We start from the raw sequence: 23,785 nt of genomic DNA, 5'->3' as shown, positions 1-23,785 counted from the left end.
TCTTGGATCTGCAAGAATTTTTCCTCCATTTCTTCAGTTGGTCGATCTTGATTCTTACTTCTTGTCATAATCATGCCAAAGGTCGATGGCTCTGATATCAATTAATGCACAATTGATTCGTGGAGAAAGTTAATCCAGGAGATTACTCGAGGAAGATTAAAAACTAGCTCAGGAAAATCGAGAGTCTACTTGAGAGAGATATTAACAAAAGAAAGAAGAGATTTATATTTCATCAGATGCCTTACAATGAATATTGCAATCGTACTTATACTTACATGAATGGATACAACTAATCAAAAGAATGAGTTTAGCAGACTAACAGAAATCCTAACTTTCTGATGAACAGTAACTCCAACTAACTTCTGGAAAGGTAACTAACTAATAGATCTTGTACTCAGCTCAAGGAACTTGTTCCCTACTCTTAATCCTTGCATCATTCACCTCCTACAACTATTTTTTCTTCTAATTGGATATCAAATAACAGATGAGAAACCAAAAAAACAAACAGTTAATCTGAAATCAAAGCAACAACAACCATAACGTCTCAATGCAAGTTTAGACCGGGTAGGTGAATCATCAAATGCAACTCTATTCGAACCCTTGCTCAATCATATATTATTGAAAATATAGTTCCTCCACTACAAAATGTTCTTTATGTTTTTAACATGTTATATAAATCTCAAAGAATATGAAAGAGTTGGTTTTTGGTGGGGTCTAATATAATTCATGTGGACTGTGGTAATAAATTCCATGTGCCAAATTATTTGGCCAAAAATGAACCTGGGAGCAAGCAAAAATTTGTGGACAAATTTCAAATTTCATTTTCCTTTTCCTTTTTAGCGCTTGGAATCCAAGATTGACCATTTATAAGAGAATAGTCATTCCTCATCGTTTAATCATCCCAAAAATCATAAATCTTTATAAGAGTAGAGAATTGAGAGAATAATTCTCTTAAATGTAACTAGAAAATCTCTCATTTCTTTGTTAATAATACAAAGACGATTATTCTCCAATGGACGTAGAATCACCTAATTTGATCCAAACAACATTAAATCTTGTGTTCTTTTCTTTTACGTTTCTGCTAACAGAATAAAGGACTCCTAAAGTATGTATACCAGCCTTGAGTAAAGATATTATCATAATTGCAGCTAATTAGTACCGTCTATATAGATCATATTTTCCCATTATGATTTGCAGCTAATTAGTACCGTCTATATAGATCATATTTTCCCATTATGCGCATTGTTCGCTAGGTCTAAAATGAATTTGATCTGGATGCATTAATGGTCTCAACCTTATGAGCTTGAGTTAAAAGTGGAAGCAAATTTAAATTTGAGTCAATAAATTAAGAATTAGTTCAGTTACATGCATGCTCAAGTATAAAAGTAGCTTGAGGCAAATTCAAAACTTAAAAGCTAGTTCATTTATATACGCAATAATGTTCATAATGAAGAATGCATTAAGCAAGAACAGTCCAAATTCCATAAATTATTTCCAGAAATAGGAAGAAGATCAGCCAATAACCTATAGATAAGAGAGTGAAAAAATAGAATCTGTGCACCAAGAGGAGCTTAGTCATATAATATTCTCAGCATGTTCATGTTACATAAATCCTAATGTTACAAAGAGTGGGAGACACCAACTCCACCAGACCATTGGAAAGGATGACATTTATTCCACCTTTTAATACATACTAGTATTATACAACAATAAACGTGTTATGCTACCCACAATAGTTCTGGGATCAATTAATTTGGGATGATACGAACCATCTTCCAATTATTTGGCCATTAACCACTTACTATGTCAACAATTAATCTTTGGTAAAAAGCATGCACTAAGGAGCAACAGCTTTCTCAACTTGCACATCCTGAGAATATTAGGACGGAATTGCAGAAGACGCCAGCAAATACAAGTCGCAACAATGTAGGAAACAGCTCATTCAATACTATTAGAATGATGCCGATTAATCCCCCATACTCCTGTGTCAAGTTCCATTAAAGGATCAGAGGCATTACCAGAATTTCACCAGCATGCAATTTTAGCCAACACTCTTTGAACCTTTGCGGGTCATTGGCAGGTCAAGGATAATCAGGAAATAGCATTTTTCTGATTCCCTGATATACTGGATTTCTCCATTCATAAGCTTTAACATTTTTCTGCACATGCTCAGCCCTAGGCCTTCCTGAGTTACCCACCGACTGCTGTGGAACATGTCTTGAACCAATTCAGGAGGAAGCCCTTCACCAGGGCATATAAGCCTATTCCAAAAGAAAAAAGAAAAAAGAAAATATTTAATAGTTAAGGTAGTATAGCACACCAAAAAGTTTGCAACTGCTGAAACTTAACCCCTAGAACTCAATTTTCTAATACAAGGCAAGAGTTAATTAGAAAAACAAAGTGCAACCTAGGATGCTAGAAAAACACTGGCAGGATGAATATTTTGAAAAACATTTTTCCCCGAACTCAACCTCCAGGAAAGCTAATAAAGTGAGACCTAGGATGCTAGTAAACACCAAAACCTGCAGAAGTATTTGTATGGGGATACATTTATATTTTAATGAAAAATGCTTGGCAGTTATTTAAGTACCACATTCCAGCACCATGATAAGGTGTATAAGATTAATTTTTCAAAACTAAAAGATTAAGGCTATGCTTCTACCAATTCCTATCGCTGGCTTGAGATTATACCATCTCAGTTATGAGGTCCACCAATATTCTTGTCTATAAGGAGTTGTATTTACACAGTCCATTAGAAGCTTATACTTCTGCTGTTTCAATTCAAAACTGGAAGAGAAATTTAATAGATGAAATGTGAGTTTGAAGTGGAGAAGATGCTTTTTCCTACTTCAAACACAGGAAAGTTTAAAGTGAAAAGACGAAAGACGAGCAATGGTAGAGTTGAGTTAAAAGAGATAAACAAACAAAAGAGACCTGATCATTTTACCAAAGTCAAAATTCACATCTCGAGATCTTTATCTTATCCAGCTCTAAACTAATTGCAGTATTAGTTCTTGCTTGTGTAACACCTTGGAAGTGCAAAGTTTGGTAAAATGGGAAAATATCAGATCTGGTGCAAGTTTCAGCTTTTTGGCATTTCACAAGTACTTTCACAGACCGTATAAGTTTCCACGGTCCGTGGAAGGAGCCTGAGATTTTGAGAATTTCAAGTCAAGACCACGAGTGGTCATACGGTGGCCCGTAAAGAGGTCTACGAACCGTAGATCAGCCCGTAGAACCAAACCTCAAAAGCCCAGAATTTCTAGCCTTGTACGGGTGCTTATACGGCCCGTGAACCGTTCCACGAACCGTAGAGGGTTCCGTATAAGTCGACCTTCAGAACCCCGACCAATTCATTCCACGGACACTTGTATGGCCCGTGTTAAGTTGTACGGACCGTATAGTGGCCCGTGAAGTGGTTTCAGCAGTTTTTCTCGGGGGTATTTCCGTCTTTTCCCACTCTTTTACTTTCAATACCATGTCATATTGGGCTTATTTAGGAGTGTATATATGATTTCTAAGTCTCCAAAACTCCCATTCATTCTCATTCTCCCAAATTAAGATTTCTTCTCTCTCAAGTTTGCTCTCAAGCTTTTCTTCCAAGTCAAGAACAAGGTTTCAAGGATTCAAGTCTCCTTCCCCAATTTCGATTAGGGTTCCTTCAAGGTATGTGGGAATTTCATCCATGGATCCTTTTCCATCCATGAAGTCCCAAAGAATCTCCAATTTATCTTTATGATTTCTTTCACAACCCTAGATTTTGGTGATCTTGCATTGGGTTCAATCAATTATGGTTTATTTAACTTCTATAGATCTTATTATGCATGATTTAATCTTAATTACATGTTTTTGATGAATTTCTCATGAACTCATGCATTATGCCTATTTTATGATTACGAATTATGTCTGAGAATTATGCATGCATCATGATTTATGAGACTATGATTTAATAATGTTTTTAGACAAAGTATCAAGTATGTTTTATGAAAAGAAGGTTGCTTCAAAGAGAAGTATTCAATGCTTTTGATTATCTCTTATGACATTGATTCTGTTGAGGTTCATGATATGATTTAAAGGAACTATTTTTATGGTTTTAAGTATGTTATGAGGAACTTGGTATTACTATATTCTTACCATTTTCTCAAAGACTATGATTTGTTTATGTATGATATTCTTGTTGAGAGTTTATCTAGCACCGAGTGGACTAGGAGCAATCACCAAGATCCCATAACTGCCTGCCCCCATTGGATGTCTCAATTGGGCAATTAGGGGTCGTTTGGTGTGATGAATAAAAGGGGTTAATCCCTAGATAATTTTTAAGTGTCCTTAAATCCCTTGCAGGATTAACAATTAGTACTGGGATAAGTTATCCCTCCCTGAGGGGGGAATAGTAATCCCAGGATAACTTATCATGGGATAAAATATGTAAAATAACAAAAATACCCCCTTAAACTCTCTTTTATGCACCATTTTTTACATTCATGTATATTAACATAATTTTTAACAACATTCTTATAATATTCACAATCTTAATTAATCGTTGTTGTTATGATAATATATTTTTCTAGTAAAAAATTGCATTTTATAAATACAATTTCTATTTATGAATATATTATAAGTTGAATTTATTTGCCTAATTCTTATGTTTATTTATATTAAAAAATTACATTTTATAAATACAATTTCTTAAATTAAATAGTTTATTACTCACTTAAGAATTATATTTTATATATCAATTAAAATGTAGATAACTTTAAAATGGAGATAATTTTAATAATAAAATTTATTTTACTTTAATAAACTTAAAATAAAGTTTTATTTTTAAGTTAAATAAGATGAAATTTTATTCAAAGTTAAATAAGATGGAAGTTTTATTTTTAAGTTAAATAAGATGAAAGTTTAATTTTAAAAGCACACGGCACAATCATGGAAATGTATACACAAAAATATTTAAATTAAATAAGATGAAAATTTTATTTTTAAGAATGAATACCTAAAGCTTGCAAAGAAAATGTAAAAAAAAAATTAAATAAGATGGAAGGTATTTTTGTATACAAACAACTCATTCTTAGAAATTATGCAATGAATATAATTTTGAATATGACAAACCAAACAAGCAATAAAAACTAATCTCAGCATAACTAATCCAGCATAACTTATTCCAATATAATCAATCTCATCATAACTTGTATCCAAACCAAACGATCCCTTAAAGCGTAAGCTAGTAGATCCACAAATAGCTCATATAAATGGTCCTTACTTTGGCAAGTGGGACAATCTCTTTTCAGTGTGGGAAAAAGACACTGAACTCGATGTTATAGCTCACATGGTTTATGTCGGTTAATGGTACCTCACTTATATTATGTTATGACTATGATTATCTTACGAGTTTTGGACTGATCATGTCTACCGTTATCATGATGTTTTAAGAATTATGTCATGTTTTAGCTTGGTCATTGCATTATCATGCTTTATGTCATGCATTGCACATTCTCCATACTCGGTAAAACCATGCCCTTAATTAGTTTTAACCTTGTTCATCTTATCAAGAACCCTCTCAAATACATCGTTCATCTTATGAAGAACATAATTCGTATCCCTACGACATGTCTTTCTTTGCATATATTTTTTATAATATAGGTCACGACGCTCCATCTCATCCCCGTGGTTAGTATTGGATCTGATCAGTGTTGCACTGTTTTGGTGAGTACTCATGGTTCGAGGGCTTGACCACATTATGAGTTCTTTTATGTCATTTTCCAAACTCCTTTCAATTTCAATTTATTCATGACCTAGGGCTTGTCCTATGCCACACTTATGATAGTAGTAGAGGCTTGTTGTCAGACTTAGGATGATTTTCCGCATTATCAGTTGCTATACTCGGATTCTTATTATGTTGAGATTGTTATTTTTCACTTATCTTCCGCTTAACAAATTACTTTTTTATGTGGTGTATCTTAGTATCATGCTTATGTTCAAGAGACTTGTTTAGGGTCTTTAGGAATCGTATTCGCCGTGTCACATCTAGGGTGTAGCTTGGGTCGTGAAAAACTTGGTATCAGAGCATGACATTCAAGTGTCCTAAAGTGTCTGACAAGCCGTATTGAGTAGAGTCTTGTTCATCGATGTGAAGCGTGCCACATCTATGAATAGGAGGCTACGAAATGTTTAAGAAACTACACTTCTTTCATCACTCTTAAGATGTGCAATAGAGTTGAACTGTATAAGGTTTTCTTGTAACTCTTGTTCTATGTGTTTCAGAATCATGCCTCCAAGAAGAATTCCATTGAGAAGGAACATGAACGTGAATCAAGATGAGGAGCAACAAGAACCTCAAGCTCCGGTTGATCTTTTGGCCGAGCAAGTCTTTCATGCCGAGTTTAGGGCTGCTTTCCAAGTGCTTGCCCAATCCATGACGACACAAACTAACCTTGAGGTTGTAGCTCCTGTGAACCTAAATATGGGTACGGCAACGACAAGGGTTCGAGACATCACTCGGATGAATCCTCCGAAATTCCATGGGGTGGACGAGGATCCACAAGAGTTTGTTGAAGGGATACAAAAGATTGTGGACATCATGGGTGTGACTCCGGTGGAAAAGGCGGATTTGGCTGCTTATCAATTGAAAGGGGTTGCTCAAGTTTTGTTCACCCAATGGAAGAATGAGAGGGCTATCGATGCGGGTCCTTTGGTTGGGACAAATTCTAGGGTGCTTTTCTTGACTGTTTCTTTCCCCTTGAGATCAGGGAGGCTAAGGTGCAAGAGGTCATTAACTTGAAGCAAGGTAATATGAGTCTAAAGGAATATGCTTTGAAATTCATGCAATTGTACAAGTATGCTCCGGCAATGGTGGCCGAGTTTGATTTTGGTGTTTCGAAAATGGTGGTCAAAGAGTGTAGAACCGCTATGTTGATTAAGGAGATGAATATATCGAGGTTGATGACTCATGCTCAACAATTGAGGAAGAAAAGCTTAAGGAGAGGGCTAGAGAGATTAAGAGGCAAGGACAAATAGTGGTGATTTCTCTCATCAGAGAACCGATAATGGTGGTCATTCTCAGATTCGACAGAAATTCTTCGGCCAATTTTATCTAGTGCTCTAACTCAGACGTTCAACAAGGATAGGATGTCTAACCCTAAGCCTCAAGGGAGTGCTTCTAATGGTCAGATTGTCCTCACATGTCGGAGGTGTAGGGAGAACCATTGAGGAGATTGCCTAGCCGGTTCCGATGCATGCTATGATTGCGATAAGATGGGTGACAAGGTGAGAGATTGTCCTTCGTTTGCTAGCAAGGGTAAAGATGGTCGTCAGCAGACTCAATTCACTTCTTCAGATCACCCGACTCAGTAGAATACTTTATCTGGTTCTGGTGGTGGTCAGCGTCAGAACAGGTTTTATGCTTTTCAGACTCTACAAGATCAGGAGGATTCCCCTAATATGGTCAATGTATGTTACGAGTTTTTCAATTTGATGTTTATGCTTTGTTAGATCCTGGAGCGAACCTTTCTTTCGTGACTCCTTATCGTGCTATGAAGTTTGATGTCAATCCCGAAATCTTGTTAGAACCTCTCTCAGTATCTACTCCTGTTGGTGATTTAATTTTAGCAAAACGGATTTTCAGAAATTGTCCAGTCTCAATTTTGCAGAAAATCATCTCAGTTGATTTTGTAGAATTATATATGACTGACTTTGATGTTATTCTTGGTAGGAATTGGCTTCATGCTTGTTATGCTTCTATTGCTCGTAGAATCCGAGTGGTTAAATTTCAGTTTTCGAACGAACCAGTCATAGAGTTGAAAGCTAGTAATTCAACGTTTAAGGGTCGGTTTATCTCATGCCTTAAAGCTCGAAAGATGATTTCTAAAGGTTGTATCTATCATCTAGTACGGGTTAGGGATACGAATTTCAAAACCCCTACTCGAGTCGGTTCCTATTGTAAATGAGTTCCTGAAAGTGTTTCCTGATGATCTTCCTAGTACTCCTCCCGAAAGGAAAATCGACTTTGGAATTAACCTTCTGTCAGATACCCAGCATATCTCTATTCCTCGTTATAGAATGGCTCCAGCAGAACTTAAGGAGTTGAAAGAACAGTTAAAGGACCTTTTGGATAAAGGTTTCATTAGACCGAGTATTTCTCCATTGGGTGCTCCAGTTCTCTATGTTCGGAAGAAAGATGGTTCTCTCCGCATGTGTATTGATTATCGACAGTTGAACAAGATCACAATCAAGAATAAGTATTCCATCCCAAGGATTGATGACTTGTTCAATCAGTTTCAAGGTGCTTGTTACTTTTCAAAGATTGATCTTCGGTCCAGTTACCATCAGCTTAGAGTGAGAGAGTGTGACATTTCAAAGACGACTTTTCGAACTTGGTATGGTCACTGTGAATTCTTGGTTATGTCTTTTGGACCAATAAATGCTCCTGCAACTTTTATAGATTTGATGAACAGAGTGTTCAAACAATATTTGGATATGTTCGTCATTGTGTTTATCGATGATATTTCTATCTATTCTTGGAATGAGGATGAGCATGCCGATCATTTGAGGATGGTCTTGCAAGTTCTCAAGGACCGTCAGTTGTTTGCTAAGTTTAGCAAATGTAAGTTTTGGTTGATGTCGGTCCAAGAGTTGAAATCGACTTACTTCAGCCCCAATTTTGAGGTGTGTCAAAGCATGTGAGAAGAGTTTCCAAGAGTTGAAGGATCGACTTACTTCAGCCTAATTTTGACTTTGCCGGAAGGATCCGATGGTTTTGTTGTGTATTATAATGCCTCAAGAATTGGTCTTGATTGTGCGTTGATACAAAATGGTAAAGTGATCGCCTACGCATTTAGGCAACTTAAAGTTCATGAAAAGAATTACCCGACTCATGATATGGAGTTAGCGGCGGTGATCATACGAGTTTGCAATATGTATTTAAGCAAAAGGATTTGAATCTTCGCCAATAAAGGTGGCTTGAATTGTTGAAGGATTATGGCATGACTGTGTTGTACCATCCGGGGTAAGGCAAATGTGGTTGCCGATACTCTTAATAGATTATCCACAAGTAGTGTTGCCCATATTGAAAATGAGAAAAAGGAGTTGGTTCGTGATGTGCATAGACTAGCTCGTTTGGTTGATTCCGAGGATGGTGGTGTTATTGTGCAAAATGACTCAGAATCGTCTCTTGTGTCGGATGTGAAGGCGAAACAAGATAGTGATCCGACTTTGGTGGAGTTGAAGAAAGCGGTTTTCAAAAAAACTATAGAGGCCTTCTCCCAAGAGGGAGATGAAGTGCTTTGTTACCCAGGTTGCTTATGTGTTCTAAATGTTGATGGTTTGAGGCAACAAATTTTATCAGATCACACTTCTTGATATTCTATTCACCCGGGATCCATTAAGATGTATCGTGATTTGAGGGAAGTTGATTGGTGGAATGGCATGAAGAAAGAATTGCAGAGTTTGTGGCTAAGTGTCTGAATTGCCAACAAGTGAAAGTTGAGCCTCAAAAATTGAGAGATTTGGCTCAAGATATTGAGATTCCTACTTGAAAGTGGGAAGATTTGAATATGAACTTCATTACGGGGTTACCTCATACGCGTCGTCAGCATGATTCTATTTGGATTGTTGCAGACCGAGTGACTAAGTCGGCGCATTTTCTTCCTGTTAAGACCTCTTATTCAGCCAAAGATTATACTAGGCTTTACATTCGAGAGTTGGTTAAGTTGCATGGTGTTCCATTGTCTATCATTTCTGACAAAGGCACTCAGTTTACTAATTAGTTTTGGAGATCGTTTCAAAAGGGTCTTGGTACCCAAGTTAAGCTTAGTACAGCTTTTCACCCTCAGACCGATGTTTAAGCCGAGCGGACTATTCAAACTTTGGAAGACATGTTGATAGCTTGTGTGATCAACATCAAGGGTAACTGGATGATCATTTGTCTTTGATTGAGTTTGCTTATAACAATAGTTATCACTCGAGTATTCAGATGGCTCCATTTGAGGCTCTCTATGGTAAGGGGTGTAGATTTTCTATTGGGTGGTGTGAAGTTGGCGAGGTCGCTTCAATACCCGAATCTGTTCATGAGGCTATGAAAAAAGTTAGACTCATTAGAGAGAGGTTGAGGATTGCCCAAAGCCGACAGAAATCCTATGCGGATGTGAGAAGAAGAGAGCTTAAATTTGAAGTTTATGACTGGATCTACTTGAAAATCTCACCTATGAAGGGTGTGATTGTAGACACGTAATTTTTTACCGAACCTGAAATTTTACACCATTTTTAGGGTTTAAATATTTCTTTTATATCTAAATTAGATATTTTGATTTTTATCTTATTTTTAGCAAGTTTATTTTAAAAGATTTAAAAACTACAAAAAAAAATAGTCACATTTTAGTGTAAGTTTTGTTTAAAAGGAAAAGAAATCTTACAAAAATATATGTTTTCTTTTAATTTTAATTTTTAAAAATAAATTAGTGTTTTCTTAATTATATTTATAGTTCTAGCTATTTAACTTTTCTATATTAGTATGGAAAGAATAAGCTAATATTTCTATTATTATATTTTTTATCTTTTAAAATAAATAAATAAATAAACTAATCCTAGTTCCTCACCTCACAACCCTACATCAACCCCCGCCCCCCTCCATTATCCCACTCACTGTACACATTACTCCACTAATGTAACCCACTCCAATATACATACTCTCCCACTCCTATACCTATATACTACAAACACACCCACACAAAAACACAAAATGCAAAAAGAGAAGAAAAACACAACACACACTCAAAAGAAAAAATACACGCAGTACACCCAAAAACAATATACGCACAGCACACCCAAAAAAGAGAGGAAAGAAAAAAGAAAGCATTTTTGTGAGGATTTATTGGTTGAAGTTTGGATTTTGGTTCCTATTTCGAGTTTTCGGTGACAACAATCTTGCTCCTATTTTCAATTTGTTTATCACACAGGTTCTTATCCAATTCTTTTTATTCATCTTTAATATTGTTATTGTGAATCAAAGTATGACCAATGTTATTAAAATGGTTGAATGTATTAGTCAATATGTAAAGTTGTTTATGTAAAGAAATGTTTGCCTTGAGTTGTGTGAATAGTTTGTTCGAGCACTTATATATTTGTGAGTTGATTCGAGTGTGAATGGTATTTTTTGTCCGAAAGGTTTAGTCTATGTCAAAATATTTTGAAGATAATTCTTTATTTTTTTAGTTTTAGTGTTGGATATTTCTTTAAATGTGTGTTTGGCTGTTTAAAAATGATGTATCTGTTGAGACTTGTTGTGTCTTTCATTATTAGTTTAAGTATCTTAAATTAGTAAGAGTAGTTTATAATATTGAATGAGGAGTTTATTGGTTGAATTGATTTAAAACTTGTTTAAGCTAGTATTAAATTATCATCTAAAGTGGGCTATTGGATATGGTTTTTAGGAATATACGACTATTGATTTTTCATTTATAAAAGAGCTTAGTACCAAGCTCACTCATTTTTTCATATAACATATATTATAATCTTAATAATTATTTCATATTATGTTTAATATTTTCAATCACTTTATGACTACTCTTGTTGAATATCGAGTTAATAGTAAGTAAAATAAAAGCAAGAGTGAAAAAAGAATAGTAGTCTCGATTTACAAGAGATGAACAAATTCTCTAATGTTAGACGAGCATAAGCATTTTAAAAAATTGATTTCGATAAAGAATGTGGTCGCACGTCTTTTTTTGAGACATTTAAAAGACATTCAAGGATACGGTTACGCAACTTGAACAAAATTAACTTCCATTAATTTAAAGTAAGACGTGTAAATAGACATTATTAGGTTCGATGCACTCTAGAGAAGAAAGCAGTTATGCTTCTAAGTCATTGTATGTCAAGACCGAGAATGCGGTTATGCATCTAGGTCGAGATCAATATAAGTTCAGCAATAATAAATGTGAGCAAACCGTAGCCTGTAATAACATATCCAAAATAGTATAAGTATAAATTAATAAAAGTGACCATGCTAGAACCACGGAATTCGAGGGGTGCCTAATACCTTCCCCTCGGTCAATAGAATTCTTTACCTGAATTTCTAGTTTGTAGACCAATAAAATAAAAAGTCAACTTCCTTTTGATTAGGGATTTAAATAAGGTGACTTAGAACACCAAAACTTAATTCCAAAGGGCGACTCAAAATAACTAAAAAATAATCTATGTTCAATACTGTCACTTCAATTGAAAAAAATCGGACGAAAAAAGGGAGTGACAGTAATGCAATTTGGTAAGAAAGGGAAGCTTAGTCCCTGTTATGCAGGCCCATATCAAATTTTGAGGCGTTTCGATAGGGTGGCTTATGAGTTGGATTTGCCTTCGAAATTGGCATCCTTTGTTGAAGAAGTGTATTGGTGATCCTACTTCGATTGTGCCATTGGAGAGTGTGGGTGTGAAAGGAAGTCTCTCTTATGAAAAAGTTCTGGGTGAAATTCAAGATCGTCAAGTCCAAAAGTTGAGAAATAAAGAAGTTGCTTCTGTTAAAGTTCTTTGGAGGAATCAATTAGTTGAGGGTGCTACTTGGGAGGCCGAATATGATGTCTTGATTTCCTCATCTTTTTCCCTCCGCTTCAGTTTCAACTTGAGGTATTAGTTCCTCATGTTCATTCATTCGGACTCATGCGCTTCAGCTATTCTCATGTCTCCATATGCATGCATTTTCATGAAATTAGTTTTAAAGTTCATGTTCACGCCCCGAACCCCCACCATGGCTCCAGCTTGAAGTCGATTACTCATTGGTTTTTATGCATTTTAATGTAATTTGCATTCATGTTGGGTTGGTAGAACTCTTCCTCACTCTATCCATGCTTAGTTGAATCTCATTCAACAACAACAACAAGCCCAGTATAGTCTCTACGCAGACCTAACCCCCACCTTGAAAGGTAGGGAGGCTGTTTCCGAAAGACCCTCGACTTAAGAGAGAAGAACAAGAGAGGAGAAACAAGAAAAACAAGACATAGGTCAGTAGAGCCAAGCTTATCGAAAACAATATAAAAATATGAATAATGAGAACGAGAAAGTCAGGGTAGGAAAGACCGGAAAGAAAGGAACATTAACTACTATAGATAAATAGGATACCCAAAGTAAACCGGACCAACAAATATAAGCAGTAATCAAATGCAGAAATCAAATGTTAATAAACAAATGAGCAAAAGTATGACTACTATGGAGAAAAGATAAGCCACCTAGCCCACTATCTTAGTCTGAGTCCTCCACAGCCTCCTATCTAAGGTCAACTGCAACTGTGCCATATCATGTCTAATCACCTCTTCCCAATACTTCTTCGGCCTCCCTTTGCCCCTCCTAAAACCGTCCATAGCCAACCTCTCGCACCTCCGCACTGGAGCATCTGTGTCTCGCCTCTTCACATGTCCAAACCATCTCAGTCTCGCTTCCCGCATCTTGTCCTCCACCGATGCCACTCCCACCTTGTTTCGGATATCTTCATTCCTAATTCTATCCATCCTATTGTGCCCACACATCCACCGCAGCATTCGCATTTCCGAGACTTTCATCTTCTGAACATGAAGTTTCTTGATTGGCCAACACTCCGCCCCGTACAATAGAGTCGGTCTAACCACCACTTTGTAGAACTTGCCTTTGAGTTTTGGTGGCACTTTCTTGTTACACAGCACTCTGGAGGCGAGCCTCCATTTCATCCACCCTGCACCAATACAGTGTGAAACATCGTCGTCGATATCCCCATCTTCCTGTATAATAGACCCAAGATACTTGAAGCTTCTTTTCTTTTGAATGGCCTGGGTACCAAGCCTCACTTCCCCGTCAACCTCACGCGGCAGGCCACTGAACCTGCACTCCAAGTATTCTGTCTTGGTCCTACTCAATTTAAATCCTTTAGACTCCAACGTCTGTCTCCAGCCCTCTAGCTTATCGTTAACTCTGTTGCGAGTCTCGTCAATCAGGACTATGTCATCTGCGAACAACATACACCAAGGCACCTCACCTTGTATTTGTCTTGTCAATTGATCCATCACTAGGGCGAATAGAAACGGGCTACGAGCCGATCCCTGGTGCAACCCCATCGTAACAGGAAAGTGCTCCGAGTCCCCTCCTACCGTCCTTACCCTGGTCTTAGCTCCATCATACATGTCTTTAATCGCTCTAATGTACGCCACAGGTATACATTTCGCCTCCAAGAATCTCCATAGGACCTCTCTTGGCACTTTGTCATAGGCCTTTTCTAGGTCAATGAATATCATGTGTAAGTCCCTCTTCCGCTCCCTATACTGCTCCACCAATCTCCTTACAATATGAATGGCTTCTGTAGTCGAGCGCTCCGGCATGAATCCAAACTAATTCTCTGAAATAGACATACTTCTCCTCACCCTCATTTCCATCACCCTTTCCCACACTTTCATAGTGTGACTCTTGATACCTCTATAGTTGTTGCAGCTTTTAATGTCTCCCTTGTTCTTGTACACGGGAATGATTGTACTCCAACTACATTCTTTCGACATCTTCGATGTCTTGAAAATGACATTAAACAATGCAGTCAGCCACTCCAATCCGACCCTACCTGCATTCTTCCAAAATTCCCCAGGGATCTCGTCAGGTCCGGTCGCTTTTCCCCTGCACATCCTACGAACAGCTCCCTTAACCTTCTCAACCTTTATTCTCCTACAATACCCAAAGTCGCGACGCCTATCCAAGTGCTCCAAGTCTCCCAACACAAAGTCTCTGTCCCCTCCTTCGTTCAAGAGTTCGTGAAAGTATGACTGTCATCTCTATCTAATGCGGGATTCCTGTACCAGTACTTGACCATCCTCGTCATTGATGTACTTCACTTGATCCAATTCGAAGACGAATATTCCCAAAGGGGAGATATTGTAACACCTCGAAAGTGCAAAGGTTGGTAAAATGGGAAAATATCAGATCTGGTACAAGTTTCAGCTTTTTGGCATTTTACGAGTCTTTTTACGGACCTTATAAGTTTCCACAATCCGTGGAAGGAGCTTGAGATTTTGAGAATTTCAAGTCAGGACCACGAGTGGTCATACAGCCCGTAAAGAGGTCTACGAACCAGAGAATAGTCCGTAGAACCAGACCTCAAAAGCCCAAAATTTCTAGCCTTGTACGGGTGCTTATACCGGCCGTGAACCGTTCCACCGACCATAGAGGTTTTTGTATAAGTCGACCTTCAAAACCCCAAACCAACTTCATTCCACGGTCACTTGTACGACCCATGGTAAGTTGTAAAGACCATCTAGTGGCTCGTGAAGTTGGTTTCGACAGCTTTTTCAGGGGGTATTTCCGTCTTTTCCCACTCTTTTAATTCCAATACCATGTCATTTTAGGCTTATTTAGGGGAGTATATCTGATTTTTAAGTTCCAAAAGTTCAATTGATCATCATTCTCCCAAATTAAGATTTCTTCTCTCTCAAGTTTGCTCTCAAGCTTTTCTTCCAAGTTAAGAACAAGGTTTCAAATCTCCTTCTCCAATTTTGATTAAGGCTCCATCAAGGTATGTGGAAATTTCATCTATGGATCCTTTTCATCCATGGGGTCCCAAAAAATATCTAATTTCTCTTTATGATTTCTTTCAAAACCCTAGATTTTGGTGATCTTGCATTGGGTTCAATCAATTATCGTTTATTTAACTTCTTGATCTTATTATGCATGATTTGATCTTAATTATATATTTTTGATGAATTTCTCATGAACCCATGCATTATGCCTATTTTATGATTACGAACTATTTTTGAGAATTATGCATGCATCATGATTTATGAGACTGATTTAAGAATGCCTTTAGACAGAGTATCAAGTATGTTTTATGAAAACAGGGTTGCTTCAAAGTGATATATTCTCATCGTGAAGGATTTCCATTTTTATGAAAAAGTTTATCATGATCTAGATGTTTTTGGTTAAGTATATCTCTTATGACATTGATTGTGTTGAGGTTCATAATATGATTTAAAGGAGCTATTCTTATAATTTTAAGTATATTATGAGGAACTTGGTACTAGATTCTTACCTTTTTCTCAAAGACTATGGTTTGTTTATGTATGATATTCTTGTTGAGAGTTTACCTAGCACCGAGTGGACTAGGAGCAATCACCTAGGTCCTATAACTACGTGCCCCTGTAGGATGTCCCAATTGGACAATTAAAGCTTAAGCTAGTGGATCCACAAATAGCTCATGTAAATGATCCTTACCTTGGCAAGTGGGACAAATATTTTTCGGTGTAAGAAAAAGACACCGAACTCCATGTTATAGCTCACATGATTTATGTCGGTTAATGGTACCTCTCACTTATGTTGTGTTATGATTATAATTATCTTACGAGTTTTGCATTGCCCATGTATCCCGTTATAATGATGTTTTAAGGATTATGTCATGTTTTAGCTTGGTCATTGCATTATCAGGTTTTATGTCATGCATTGCACACTATTCATACTCTATACATTCCATAGTACTGACCGCATACGTCTTTTGCCTATATTATTTTATTATATAGGTCACAACGCTCCATCTCACACCCGCGATTAGTATTTCATCTTATCAGCATTGCACTGTTTTGGTGAGTCCTCATGGTTCGAGGGCATAACCACATTATGAGTACTTTTGCGTCATTTTCCAGACTCCTTTCAGTTTCAGTTTATTCATAAGCTAGGGCTTGTCCTATGCCACACTTATGATAGCAGAGGCTTGTTGTCAGACTTAATATGATTTTTCGCATTATCAATTGCTATACTCGGATTCTTCTTATGTTGAGATTGTTATTTTTTAGACTTATCTTCTGCTCTACAAATTGCTTGTTTATGTGGTGTATCATAGTGTCATGCTTATGTTCAAGAGGCTTGTTTAGGGTCTTTCGGAATCCTATTCGCCGTGTCACGTCTAGGATGTAGCTTGGGTCGTGACAGTCAGCTTATAAATTTGGAACGGAAGTATGAGTTAACCTCTTTTATAGCTAAAATGGAGTGAGCTTGAGAAACAAAGGTAAAGAGCATTGATGAAACAGAACGTTTTAAAGGCTGTGCAGATAGGTAATATATGTAGGGGACAGAACTAGACTAAAAGGTAAGCTACCAGGTGGCACATTCAGAAAAGAAAGGAAAAAAACTTAGCAGAAAACTGTATAAACTTTCACTTTATAGGTTGAAGCTGCCACTGACGAGTCAATGGAAGGTGATAGAAGAAGGAAAAATGATGCATATGGATGGAAGATGAGGTATGAAAAGAGAAGGCAGGTGTAAAAGTTATGCCAAAGAGAAGTGGTACAAGTCTAAAATGCACCTTTCACTTAAGCGCACTCGTATCTTATAGGCTTATAGCCCCTACAGTAAATTTCCATGAGGTCTAAACATACATGAAATTTTTTATACTCCTCTTAACGTTACATTAATATTCATTGGATCATAAATCTCGAATTATGACATGCCTGTCGCAAACAGAAATATTATCCACTATGAAAACAACCCTGAAATCAATGACTCAAGTAAGCAGCAGATGGCATTCAAATGAGGACTGCAGATTTCTTCCAGAACAATTTAAAGAATCAAGGTTGCATGACAAAAGTGAGAGTTATCAATTAATATAGCGCATCTGCCTGTAGTTACAAGTAGAGAAGATTAAAGAGTGTACCTGAGTTCAATATGTACAACAGTTACTCCATCAGATATTGGCATCATACTTGGTCGAAGTTGGATCTCTACCCACCCGTCAGGTGATGGTGCATACCGTACCATGTTCAGCAAGAAATCTGCCAAGACCTGTTGAATTCTCACTTGATCACCATGTACTGTTAATGTCTTAATTTCCTCTGGTATATCACGGATTAATTGCACGCTTTTTTCCCTCAGCAATAACATCACTTGGCTAACAACAGCATCTATTACACTCCCAAGAAAAAAATCTTCTTTCTCAAGGGTCAGTGAACTGTTAGAAGATCAAAGGTCAGTCAAATTCAGCAAGGAAAAAGGTTGACTAATTCTACATAGAATTGAAATACACACCCATAATCCCCGCCCGCAACATACAGAAGAACACAATAAAAAAGAAAGAAAGAAATCCAAAATAGTTAAATTTCACATGGTATAGACAATATGCAAGAAATGACTCTAAATAACAAACCTGTTTGTGTCCCCAAGAAATTAGCATGGGAGTAAGAAGTGAATTACTAATGTGTCCACCATAGATATTCAAAAGAAAATCTATTCTTATGCAGAAAACATTGCCTCATTCAGTTAGTCTAGATCACTTCACTTCAGTTAGTTCAAGTTAAATTCTGAGTCAACATTGTAGCCAAGCTAGTTTTCGTGCTGAATTAGTAACCATCTAGACATCAAAATATGATGTAACACCAGAGATAAGAATGGGATCATAGGAGAGTAGCTTTGTATACTTCCATCATTAGGATCTCAAGTACCAGATCACAACTTAGATAAGATAATCATTCTTTTCTGGTGAGTTTTCTTCTGAATTTATAGTGAAAAATCTGAACTGTAGCTCATACTATAATGCAGTGTTATCAAAAGCCAAAAACACAAAACAACTCTAAGATCCATTGGAGTTCTAAGCACAAAGCGCATGAACTTTAATGAAAAAGGGCGCAAAGAGAAAAAATTAGAAATATATATATATATATATATATATAGTCCAAGACTAATAATTATAAGCATGAATGACAAATATGTAAACAAAGAAATTGAATTTTTTAATGATAAAGTGATATATCAATTGTTTAGTGTCAAGAGGCTCATTGGAAAGGAAAGTATGCCTTAGAACCTTGATGATGACACTGAAGCACACATTAAGCGAGGTGAAGCTCTCAACAAGTTTTAGCCTTGCTTCAGGGCTTAAGCGCACCTTTGACGACGCTGCTATAATGTCAATTGCAGCCCGTTGTTCTTTTAAAAGAAACTGCCATGTTATTACTTTTGACTCTAGAGTTACACTTATCTGTTTTGAGCCGAGGGTCTATTGCAAACAGCCTCTCTACCTTTGAAGGTAGGGGTAGGGTCTGCGTACACACTACCCTCCCCATACCACACAAGTGGGATTATACTGGATATGTTGTTGACTCCAGAGTTACACTATAAGATATTATATCATGGATAAATAGCTACTCCCTCTACTCCATTTCATATGACACTCTTTTCTTTTTAGTAGTTTTCCAAAAAGAATGGAACTTTTTATATTTTGGAAACAGTTTGAACTTTAAAGTTCCCACTGTCCTTAATGACATGCTTATGCTTTTAGAGCCACATAAATGGAACATTATGTATAAGGTCACATGTCTACAAGTTTCAAAAAATCTCTCCTTCTTAAACTCCGTGCCTATGAAATGGAGAAAGTATTAGTTTAAACTATGTTGGTGGACTTCCAAAAATGTTGCCATACCGTGTCAGTTCCTCCAAAAATGCATAATTTTGGAGGATCTGACATACACCCAGCAAAATTTTTGAACGAGCAACATTGGTTTTGAAAGAGCTTATTAGCAAGCATAATTGAATAAAAAAGACTTACCCATCCTCAATGTTTTCAAGATCAACATCCCTTATGATCTTAGACATCTGCCTCTCACAAGCAGCACTTGTCTCTAGATACTGCTTCTGATTTTCTGTCAAATTTGTGGCCTCCAACAATGAATTTGTAAAGCGTATACCATTAAGAGGACTTTTTATTTCCTGACAAATGTATGCCAACTCTTTCATCTGAGAATAACACTTCTTTTCCTGTTGCCTTTGAACTCTGAGAGCTTGCTGCAATTCGGGACTGGCTATCTGTATGAAACAGAAAGCCCCAATAGTGTGGCCCTCCATATTGACTCTCTTGTTTGCAGTCAAAAGAGCTTGCACATATTTCCCATTTCGGTCAAAAAAGGAAAATGGAAACTTGTCTGTATCCTGGCCTCCAATTGCATTATGCAACACGATCATGAACTTTGTCATGGCATCTGGGCCTTTGAGCCGACAACAACTTCCAAAAATCTCACCAACTAACATTTTTCCAACAATCTCCCCTCTAGACCAACCAGTGAGCTTCTCCATGGCAGTGTTCCACTCAGAGCAACAGGTGTTCTCATCTGATGCAAATATGGGAGGGATCAGAGGATTGGGGCTGTGCACAATGGCCTTGTAATCACCTTGGATGTGAATAAACTTGTCCATAACAACTTTTTGCCCAGTAACATCCTGCCCAACAAAGCAAACACCAACAATGTTGTTTGTGTAATCTTTGCTAGAGCAAGCATTAACCACCACAAAAACAGCTTTCTTCTGTTGCTCAGCTCCAAATGTCCTTAACTTTATTTCTACATTTTTATCTTCCTCGCCTGCAGTAGTATGGCTATAATATTAGTTTATTTTCTCTTTGGTTATCTGTTGCAGAAGTTGAGTAGAAAAGGAGCAGAGTTGATGCCAATTATTTCAGTTACAAACTATCGAAGAGTCAACCTACACACACAATACAGAGAGAAGGTTCCCTACAATCGGGAATTAACCTAAATATGTACTGTACATGAGATGGTTTTGGTTAGGCAAGAAAAGAAGCTAACAGCTTGGTGATAGACTAAAACTCTCTTGTCAGATTGTCGAAGGTGAAGTGATCCTGAATGCTATCAGCAAATCAATCTCAGAACCACTACTATCTACTAATTGTTTTGCAGTAAAAGTTTGCAATTTGAACGCATCCAAACACCAGATTATGTCTAAGGGCACATTCTTTTAAAATAAACTTGTTCTACACAACTTCTACCAAAGAAAAGCGAGCATCAAAATAAACTTCTATCAAATGGCACAAAGTAGAGCAGAATGGATATGAAGGATTCATATAGACGACCCAACTAGTTTGGGGTTGACTTGTAGTTGATTGATTGACTTGGTTTTATGCATAATACCTCTCGATTTAGTCGCACACCATGTCCTGTCCCTCTACCCCCAACACATACAAAGCAAGACTGCATGCTTCAGTTGACAAATTCAACAAGATGAAGTGAACACATGTGAACCAACATTTTTTTCAAGTTTCCAGGATTCAGAGTAAAGAAAAACACTAAAAGCCCATGATTTCTTCGCATTCAGTTTTCAAACGCAAAGAAGAGAAAAAGTAAGATTATACCACACATGCAGACCAAAGAAACTGTACAACTTAAAAACCGTGCTATCATTTGGAAATGAAGAAAATAAATAGACAGGTATAACCTCTTAGAGCATTGAACAGAAGCTTCTCAGCAGTCTCCTGTGATTCTTTGTACACAAGATCATGAACCAAGGACTTCCCTATTGCTTCTTCAACTGATAAACCTGTCAATTCAGCGACCTTTGCATTCCACCCATTTATGTGACCTTCGACATCAACAGCAAATATGGGAGCTGTTGCAGTTTCGATCAATCTAACCATTTCTCTGGCAACAGAACTCAGTTCATCTATTCCTTGCAACTCCATTTCCCCAAGATGAGCATGCACAATAGCCTTAGAATTATTTGCCTCAGCATCCTTAAATGAATCTCGCAGTATTAGTTGCAAAGAGTGAATTGCATCCATTTCTGCATTTTCCCATGGTGAGCTCCGACTTTTAACAACTTCCAGAAATGCCTTGAAGGAAGAACGTGGATGCATTCTCTGTCCATCATCCTTGTCTTCAGGATGATGCTTTGCACCACCCCACTTTATCTCTTTCGCTGTGTGGGAGCGAAACCAAAACAAGAAATCTTTAGAAGTTATATAAGCAACAGCCATACCACAAACTGCATCACCAAGTGAAGCTGCTCCAAGATACCCAGCATCAGCCAAACTGTCAGTACTTAAACCTGTTGAGTCCCCATGGTAAACCAATAACCACTCCACAATGTCCTTTATCTGAGCTTCAGTTGGTGTGACGCCTAATGGATAGTACTTCCCCTGGTAGTATAGAGCAGCACCATCGCACTTCACAAGGTCCATAATACTGGGGCTTTGGGTAACAATCCCTGGAGGTGAATCTCGAAGGAGCATGTCACATAACAGTGTTTGTGTCCTTAAAACATGTTTCTCAGACAACTGTGATGCCAGTTGCAACTCCATGTTTAATTGGAGTCCAAAGGCCTGCATAAGGAATTCACATGCATACCTAAGAGGGAAAGGAATGCACCGAACAGAAGTGTGGTGTCCAACAACCAAGCCCCATAGTCTCATTGAATTTCGGCCGCCCCCAACAGCTTCCTCATCATTTCCATTGATAATAACTGCCAGTGTTAATGAGGCAATAGACCCCATATTTGCCATGTACTGTGCATGGCAACCATGAGGGGCTCTAAGGGTGGAACCAACTAGACATAAAGGCTGCATCAATGATTCATCCTGAGTAACCCGCACAGGGGTAGCATGGCAGTCCACAATCATTCTTACCCTGTTCTGCTTAAACAAAAACCGTGAAGCTTGAGGAATGTCAGTAGCAGGATAATGCAAGCCGATATAGGGCTCTAAATCTGGTCTTTTGCTCTCAGCCACTACCTCTCCATGCTCATCCTCATGAAATTTATATACCATAACCCGGTCATACCCGGTTAACTCCCTGACACTCTCAACCACAGAATCACACAAAAGCTTAATGTCCCCACCAGGAAGTGATTGCAAATGAGAAATAGCCCTCACTGCAAGTTTTTGTGACTGCACTGCTCCAGCAATAGATAAAGCAGGGTCCTCCGTTCTAGCAGGCTCCAAATCAATGACAATACCGACATCGACCCTGTGTAAAATTGCATAAAAGGGCTTTCCAGAATTCTTGGAATGAATCCAAATTGGGTTGAGTAAAGTGATCTCACGTGCCCCGAATGCTCTTTCTAGCAAAACAGAGCTAGAAGGGGTAAAAAGGGTCCTAACATCAGTTCCAATATTGAGGATCTCAGACTTGTCAAGGCTTGGAACTGATTGTGGAGTTAGACTAAGCATTTCACAGGCATTTTCACTATAAGCTATAACACGAAAACTAGCCTCATCTGCAGCTATCATACAACCAAAAGGCTGAATATGACCCCCTCTTTGGATTTTAGTCAAATAAGCAGTAATTTGCTGTTCAGGCACAGATTGTGTAGTAGTTTTAACAGACTGCGAATAATCAAAAGACTTACCAGATTCACCAGATTGTTCAAACACAGCATGAAGCCTAGCATCAGCTGTGTACTGTGCTATGGCTTTACTTATTGAATCTTTGTAATTCACATTACTTGTACCTGAAGATTGAGCTTGAGATGAGTTATGAAGGGAATGCTTTGTTCTACTTCCAGAAGCCATTTTTCTCTCCTCCACACAAATACTCTTACTATTACATGGAAAAACTTGTCAATTTTAAAACCCTAAAAGAAAATGACTTTTGGGAAGTCCTAACAGAAGTGTAAGCGGAAAATAGATTGAATTTCTTGTTGAATTCAGAAATGGGATTGTGACGACTTTATAGTAGTAGTAATGAGCAATATGGTGGACCTATTTGGCCAACAGTATTATTTGTTTTTTTTCCTGAAATAACTTTTTAACTTTATTTCAAATTTAAAAAAACTGTTTATTTGTTAATAGCATTAGTTAATTAACTAAACAGAGTTCTCTTCTTTTCTTTACAAAAACTATACCAAACACAACTTTAATTTCATAAACTCCAAAATAAATAAAAAATTGAAATCTATGGCCAGATGCTTGCTAACGTTTCTTGAAAGATTTTCAAGAAATTTAAGGGAATATGCTACAAAAGCAAAAAAGACATGTCTGCTTGTTTGATCAGAAATGAAGGGGGTCAACTTTTGCTTGAAACCCCCCCCC

At 37.4% G+C, this 23,785-nt stretch overlaps 1 protein-coding gene across 1 annotated transcript; it reads right to left on the bottom strand.

Annotated features, from left to right (window-relative positions):
- Positions 1 to 1,554: 1,554 nt before the first annotated feature.
- On the bottom strand, positions 1,555 to 23,412 carry LOC129887361 (phytochrome B). Its single transcript, XM_055962432.1, has 4 exons — positions 21,196 to 23,412; positions 19,520 to 20,327; positions 17,636 to 17,929; positions 1,555 to 2,261 (listed from the first exon to the last, which is right to left on the bottom strand). Exons 1-4 carry the CDS (start codon positions 23,264 to 23,266, stop codon positions 2,042 to 2,044), a joined length of 3,393 nt encoding a protein of 1,130 aa, XP_055818407.1. The 5' UTR covers positions 23,267 to 23,412; the 3' UTR covers positions 1,555 to 2,041.
- Between the last annotated feature and the right edge of the window lie 373 nt (positions 23,413 to 23,785).

This window comes from Solanum dulcamara, chromosome 4 (assembly GCF_947179165.1).
Source record: "Solanum dulcamara chromosome 4, daSolDulc1.2, whole genome shotgun sequence".
Taxonomy (NCBI): domain Eukaryota; kingdom Viridiplantae; phylum Streptophyta; class Magnoliopsida; order Solanales; family Solanaceae; genus Solanum; species Solanum dulcamara.
Note: the sequence above shows the minus strand (reverse complement) of the source record. Positions and strands in the feature narration are given on the sequence as shown.